At 42.7% G+C, this 7,522-nt stretch overlaps 1 protein-coding gene across 12 annotated transcripts in view; it reads right to left on the minus strand.

Annotated features, from left to right (window-relative positions):
* tcf7l2 (transcription factor 7 like 2) overlaps positions 1–5,207 on the minus strand; it is a 46,680-nt gene extending 41,473 nt beyond the window's left edge. For 5 of the 12 annotated variants that reach the window (XM_014031225.1, XM_014031224.1, XM_014031221.1 and 2 more), the window contains exons 1-3: positions 4,493–5,203; positions 4,248–4,314; positions 3,944–4,068 (exon numbers count right to left, since the gene is read on the minus strand). In XM_014031225.1, coding sequence (XP_013886679.1) covers positions 3,944–4,068; positions 4,248–4,314; positions 4,493–4,681 — 381 coding nt within the window. In that variant the 5' untranslated portion in view covers positions 4,682–5,203. Of the gene's footprint in view, positions 1–3,943; positions 4,069–4,247; positions 4,315–4,492 lie in introns of all 12 variants that reach the window. The other 7 variants (XM_014031227.1, XM_014031222.1, XM_014031228.1 and 4 more) reach the window with 4 other exon arrangements.
* Positions 5,208–7,522: the final 2,315 nt, after the last annotated feature.

Consider the following 7,522-nt stretch of genomic DNA (forward strand, 5'->3'; position numbering starts at 1 on the left):
CCCCACCCCACCCCCCCACCTCGCCTCCAGCTCTCCGACTTAACTCCTCAAATCCAAAGCAGATTGTACTTTTTATGACTGTTTATTGAGTCAAAGACAGAAAGAGAGAAAAAAAAGAGAGAGGAGAAAGAAAACACGATGGACCTTTTCTTTTCTCCTCATCCTTGCAGAGGATGAGAGGAGCGGCGGAGAGAGGGGGCCGTTGGGAGGGGAGGGAGACGGAGAGCGGGAGCCGCTTCTTCCGCCATACTTCTGTAAACAAAAGTGATTTGCAAGACAAAAAGGAGCGCAACCTTCCGACTAAATTCAGAGTGCATTTTGCAGCTTGAGGAGGGAGGAGGAAGGAAAAAAAAAAACGCAGCCACGACGTGCCACGGAAACCCCCGCGGACACCAATTAGACCCGATTAACATGTAATGCCAATTTGATAAGGTGTGGGCCCTATCCTTTAAATCCGCATTAAAACCATTTTTCCTCTTGTCGCAGCCAAAAATCCATTTACACCGAGCGAACACACATAATCCATATGACGCACCATTGTTGTGCTCGTGCTGCCGACATGTTCGGGAAAGATACAGTCTGTGCCGTTTGTTGCCCGATAAGGCCACAGGAATAYGTGCACGGAGCACAAAGGAGGCTTCATTTGTGCATCTTCCTTGTAATAATCTGTGACTTAAAACCCTTCATGATGAAAAAAATAAAAATTATAATAATAATGAGCAGGGTGAGAAACGGTGAATGAAAATAGATTTTTTTTTCCAGAAACCTGCAGCAACACGAGCACGACAAGACRAACCAAACAAAGACGGAAAAGTGCTGAAAAGCTATTGTTTCAACCACACAAAGCCTTTTCACCGTCTTGTAGAAGAYTCAGTGCAGCTTCTCYCTCTTCYTTTTTTTYCCCCTCCACTCATAACACATAGGTGGATGCTCAGTTTTGCATCCCACCCACCCCAGCACCCAACAATACCACCACCATTTGCCCCACCTCCACTTGTTCCTTCGTAATTACACGTCGAAACTCAAAACCTCTGCCAAAAGTCTCGGGGCCTGGAGAATTATATGGGGCCAGGAGTGGCGTCAAATATCTTAACATTCATAAGTCCGAGAAGCACTAAATAAAGCCGGTGGATTTACGGCCCTGCAGCCTCCAACACAGGAGAGCTGGCCGCCGCAGATCCCCCTCTCCTTCCCTTTCCTCGGCCTCTGCTTCTCCAGACCTGTTGAGGTGTCATGTCAGCCCACAGCACCGGAGTTAACCCACTGCCTTCTTCCCCCCCCAAGAAGCTTCACTTTAGCAACGGCAAGAAACAAAAAAGGTAAATGCAGAAATGGGGAAAAAAAGGAGGTGGGGAGAGGGGGTACAGAGGGAGCAGAAAAGAACAAGGAGGACCRTTAAAGGAGATGAAAAACCAGGGTTGAACTTGGTAGGCCACTTCCCCAATTCAACCTGCACCCAGTGATTCGGCAGGCCTTTGTGTGGGGTTTTAAAGGGAGGAGGGAGAGGAGAGGAGAGGAGGAGACAAGGGCAGGAAGGCTTTTAAAGCCCCGGCACAGCATCATGTCAAATTGCTAAATGATACTAAATTGTGAGCCTCCTTGGATTTAGGTGGCAGGAAAAACAAACTCTCATGACTCCCAGGGGTCAGACGGTAACGGCCTCATGCAGGAATCCCCTCCAACCCCACCCCCACAAATCATTTAAACACAAAAATAACGCAAACAATTTAAAAAAGGTGTCCAGGGGGGATTATGGGAAGCGACAACTGATGGACAAAAACTGCCTCGAAATGCAATTTAAATCATTTCTATGAGAGGAAAACATGTCTAAATTTATCCATTAAAATAATGTTATCGTTGCAACGCCACAAGGAAAAAGAACAGGTGAAGAAAGCGGGGGAAAAAAAAAAACACGCCGAGAATCAAAGGCTTTCATGACAAGGTGGACAAAGTCTCATACTAATATTWCTGGCAGTCATATTCAGAGCCTAACATGACATGTTAGGGAGCAAGACAGCTAATCAATGTCCAGGTGAATTATTTATACCAGCTTTAAGTTTAATAGATTGATATTACAGCCACCACCTACTTCAAAGCACTAATGGTTGGACACACAGGGCGCTGCAGACAGAGGGGGCCAAGGCAGTACAGTCGGACGACCACGGCGAGCCGAAAACCRCCTTTTGATGAAACAACCGTTCAGGTGAATTCATCTCATCTGCAAATAGGCAGATTTTGAGGTGATTTTGCAAAAATGGAGCAGAGATGAAAAATTATGATAAAAAAAGGAGATATGATTTTTTTTTTTTTTTTTACAAATTGAATCACTGTAGTTTTGGTTAATAGTGCATGTGTTTAAAAAAAAAAAGGAACATGACAAAAGCAAAAGGTCAACCGAGTGTCACAGCAGTATCTCTCGAACACATCACAAAATTTACTGCTTTTCTCGCTGTTGGACAACGAAGCGAGCGCTCCGCAGACCGCAACAGGGCACCGCGCTGTGTGATACACACACCGAGAAATAAAGAAATAAATAAATAAAAACTCCTGCCACCGAAACAGGGAAGTCCTTCATTTCAAATCATGCAMGTCGTCGTCATGAATGTGTGTGTTTGTGTCAGCGCTGATGAAAAACAACCGGATGACTAATTCCACATACCAGCCGGCAGCAGCGTTATCACAGGAGAGGAGAAAAAAATGATTTGCAAAAACATTATCTCGCATTGAAGATGCAAAGGGTTAAAAGAAAACAATTAAATAAATAAATGGACAATTTCACGTGAGACAAACGGGGTGGTTGAGTAAAGAGCAGAAATTGTGTCAAGCACAAAAGGAGGCATTATGTGTCAAGATGTGAGCTCATTTTTCCAAGGTGTGCACATGCAGGGAACAAAAAAAATACTGAGGTAACAAATATCAGTTTCGTTAAGCAGAGCCGAGTTAGTGGCTCGTGTTTCTTACTGACTGGTCTTTGCCTTAACCTTGTAAAATGAGATGACAGGTCCTAAAGCAAAGATTTGTAATTGCAACCGTTAAAAATTTTTTTTAAAAAAAGTCAAGGATGAGAAAATTATTCTGCTTTAAAAAGGACTCTCATTGCCCCCTTGGGAGAACAGTGTAATTGTGTCAAAACAAACAGCATAAAATAATTTAGAAATACAGGTGTAAACCTGTGTTTAAAGTAGCGGATTCCCTTCAGGTAGCAGAGGCGGCACACATGCACAGCACAGAACTGCACAATCACTCTCAATAAATAAATCACAGCTTTTCATTTTACATATATATATAATTACAGCAATTTAAAAGCTTCATTAAATTATAGAGAAGCATGGATAATAGTTTTGTGCATGGACTTTTCAAATAATTTCTTTCCTTTTTTTTTGTTTCAACATGCAAATTACTCTGAAAGGCTCATTAGCATATGTTTATTTTATTTGCTTGGTTTTACACTGTTTTTACACTGCTTTCAGAGAGCCATGCGTGTGTTGGAAAAAAGGGCATTTTAGATGAGGGCTGTGCAAACATAAATCAGCTGCATTATTCAATAGGGTAAAATATATATATATATATATTTATATTGTGCACTTGTTGTAGCCTGGTTTTAACTCTACAGAACCATAAGCTGATAAGAGAGGAAAGGAAAGTTATAATTGTGTTTGATTTTAAAGTTGCTAAATTTGAAACTTGAGGAGCGTAAATGCATATAAGCTGCCATTTTTATGGCATTTTCGTCCCTCCTTTTCTCCTCCTGTTGTTGTGTTTAGCAGAGTTAGCAGGCTGGCTGCACGCGCACGCCGCTGTGCTACTGTACACTTCAGGTGAAGTTGTAAAACTCGGCTCTGAACGTTTCACGGTGACAAACAATCCCGTGGCAGGGGGAGTGTGTGTGTTTTGAGGAGTGTGTGTGTTTATAAATCCAGCTGGAAATAAGAAATGAACTTACTGTGCGTGCTGTCGGAGAAAGGGATCCATTGGGGAGGTAGGGGCTTGTGAGATCGGGAATCATTATAAACGGATAGCCCGGGTACGGTGGGCTCTTGAACAGCCCTCCATCTTGCCTTTTCGCAGCTAACATGGCGGGGGGTGAGAGAGGAGGGAAAAGAAAAAAACAGAGGAAAACTTTTTTTAATAAACTGGAAAGTTTTTCATCCCTGGATATAGCATTTATTGAGGGGAATAAGCCGGAGGAGGTACTCCCCTTTAAGTCTATCAGGCACAAATGTCACGAATGCAAAAGTAAAACTCACCCTCTTCTAAACTTTCTCTTGTTTTGTCTCTGAAAGTTTCAGATCTAGGCGGAGGCCGTCTTTCCGCCTTTAAACAAAAAATGCAATGAAACAAGGATTAAAAACGTAGGCTGGCACAGTGAACTTTCTCCAGCGTGCAAGTCAGGCCTGGGCGTTTAAGAAAAATAAATAAATAAATAAATAAGCTGCGACTTCAAACTTCCCAGATCGGGTATCGATCCGGGAGAAAGGGAAAAAAAACTTACCTCCGAATCCGACGAGCTGTTCTGGTTCGTTTCCGACTCGTTTACGAGCGAAGACTTGACGTCCGCTAAATCCCTTTCTGCCGAGGAGTTCTCGGAGATCTTCTCCTCCTGCTCCCCTTCGTCTTTGAAGGAAATCATTTCATCGTTCGCACCCAGATCGTCCCCTCCACCGCCGTTGAGCTGCGGCATGTTTTCCCCCGAACCCGGAAAAAAAAAACTTCTCTTGATTCGGGGGGTGACCAAAAAAAAAAAAAAACTTTCAAAGCCTTGATCTCGAAAAGTCCGAGTTTAAGTGTTTTTTAAAAAAAGCAGGGGGGTCTCTTCTAATTTTTCCCCCCACTTTTTTCCAAAATAAAAATAAAAAGCGCTGGCTGTTGGTGTAAAAAAAGTATATTAAAAAGAAGTGGAGGAAAAATGTTGGCAGTAAAAAAGGGGGAAAGCCGGAGAAGGAAGCCGAGCCGCTCGGATTGAGTGAGTTGAAGTTGGTCGGAGTGGTTTTCAGTTCAAAGGCGGCGCTGATTGACAGATAGAGAGGGATGGAAATAGAGAGAGTCTGGATTCGGGATTATTGACAGGGAGAAACACACAAGAAACTAATGAGATTCAAACAGGGAGGGACTTGAAGTGACGTTTTCATAAATAGGAGGAAGAGAGAGAAAAAAACATAGAGGAAGAGGAGGAGGGAGGGGAGGAAAGAAGCCGGCTGCAGAGGAGAAGAAGCATGTGAGCAGGGGGGAAAAAAAGGCAGTTTGGGAGCAGGACAGTGATGGTAAAATAGCAGGAAGATAGGAGGGTTTGCTTGCAAATGTGGATTAAACGCACATATGGGCGGTCTCCCAGTGGGGAGGAGGGAAAAAAGGGAAAAATGAAAAGAGGGCACTTCCTCCAGGCTGTTTGCAACCAGTTTGACTCATTCCTGACCAGTTTGGACCAAATGAACTAATATTAAAGCTTATATTGATGCTTATTTTTTTCCTCCTCAGCTTCTACTTTTCTTTCTGTCTTTTTCTATCCTTTAAATACCCAACATATCAAAGCAGAATTACTCAAAGCTGTTAGGTTTTATTATTATTTGATCAGCTTTGTCAGCTCCTTAGATCTATTTTTCATTATATTGGCTAATGTTTCCTTAGATCTGTTTTTTTTTTATTATTTATTTATTTATTTTGTGGGGGTGGAGGGTGTTATTGCATCCTGCTTTCCTGACAGGTGTGATGTCTTCTGGGACTAAACCTGAATTCCTCACAGACTGAGCTGTTGTTTCTTTTTATTATTATTATTATTATTATTATTTTCTCTCCTGCCGCTGCAGCCAGACTGGACACAAATAGCTGATGCAGATTTGGATGCTCCATTTTTTTTGTCTTATTTTAGTCTAAAGACATGAAACAAAAAAAGGCCTCTTTTATGTTTGATTGCAAATAATAGAACATCAGTGCTATTTTGACCACATAAAATGAGCAACATATTATTGTTTTAGCTATTTAACAACACGCATAACAACTGTTATTGTCTTATGGCATTTCTCGTTATTTTAAAACTGCATTTTAATTATGGAWTAACAAAGAGGAGAAACATCTATTTTTGATAATTATGGGTAAATATTAAATTAGAATTGTGTCAAAACCAATAAGGGAACCCCTACAGTTTAATATCAGTATTATTAGTTATCTGGTAAAATGCACTTTCTGTTATCTGCCAAAATCTGGMTGCAACAATCACAAAAACATCAATTAATTTCTCTTTTGCTGCAAGAAATGGAGCTAAAACACGTTCAGATGACACCGCCTTGCARAATGAAACGKTGCGAGATCAAACCCAGCCCCGCARTCGTTGATTAAAAAAATATTGTCTCATGCCTTCACGCTGTAAGATGCATGAAAACAAATATTATGACACTAATTCTTCTGCTCGTTCTGTCAGCAGTGTTGTCAGGAAGCACTGACGGGGAATTATGTGCAGCTCTGAGGTGCTGCACGTCTGCCTGCCGGTGTACCCGGACCCAGGCAAAGGCACCATGACAGCCGATGACGGCGCTCACTGATGTTCTGTACGTGTGGACCAGGTGGAGGCTGTGTTTGKGTTCTGGCTGGGTGCAGCTTCGTGCACACGGTGGCTTTTGGGTGGGGGAGCGTGCAGGGGAGAAAGGGGGTGCTGCCGTTGCACGGTTTCCCATCCAGTAGATTCTGTGTTMTGGAAGAAGGGGCGCCCTGCTGCTCAGGGGCCCTCCAAACCCAACCCACCCCACCGTCAACACCTCACAGACCCAGACCAAAGCAAGAGGGGCCTTCGTGGTGGCCTCCACCCGGATTGCCTCAGCAGGTTCCTGAGAGTTTGGAGGGGCGGGGGGCTGGCAGTGTGGCGTGGGGACACCTGCCTCTGCTGGTGATTTTAATCTACAGAAGCCTTTAATAACATGATGACAGGCTCTGCTGCTGCTGCTGCTGCTGCTGCTGCTGCTGCTGCTGCTGCTGCTGCTGCTGCTGCTGCTGCTGCTGCTGCTGCTGCAGAAACCTGCACAGTGGCTGCTGCTGCTGCTTTGTATTTATTATTTCGGCTGCGTGTTTTGCATGTTCACCTCTGCTCCTTGTAGCTGAGGACTGTCCCCCCACCCCACCACCCAACCCCACCTCTCATCGACATCATCAGAGACTGATCTCCTGGCAGTGTGCCAACCTCAGTTAGTCGAATCTGTCAGCAGCAGTCAAACAAGTTATGAAATGCGAAACACAGACCCTCATTTAACTGAAACAATAAATAAATGCAACAAACAATAGATGAATCAGTTTTTTAAAAAAAGCAGAACACATGCTCCATGTTTCTGAAGTGCTAAGATAAAAAGTATTTGCTTAAATCATCTTTTCTTTTATCTGTATTGGCCAATTTTTTGCAATAAAAATAATAAAAAAATACATTTTTTTCCTTAATGAAAAATATCCACAGTATATTCAAAATGCATTCAATTCATATCAAATCAGTTTTATTTTTGTATATATGATGTTAATTTAATTTCTGTTTTTAAATTTTACA

Source organism: Austrofundulus limnaeus, unplaced genomic scaffold (assembly GCF_001266775.1).
Source record: "Austrofundulus limnaeus strain Quisiro unplaced genomic scaffold, Austrofundulus_limnaeus-1.0 Scaffold1204, whole genome shotgun sequence".
Classification (NCBI taxonomy): Eukaryota; Metazoa; Chordata; class Actinopteri; order Cyprinodontiformes; family Rivulidae; genus Austrofundulus; species Austrofundulus limnaeus.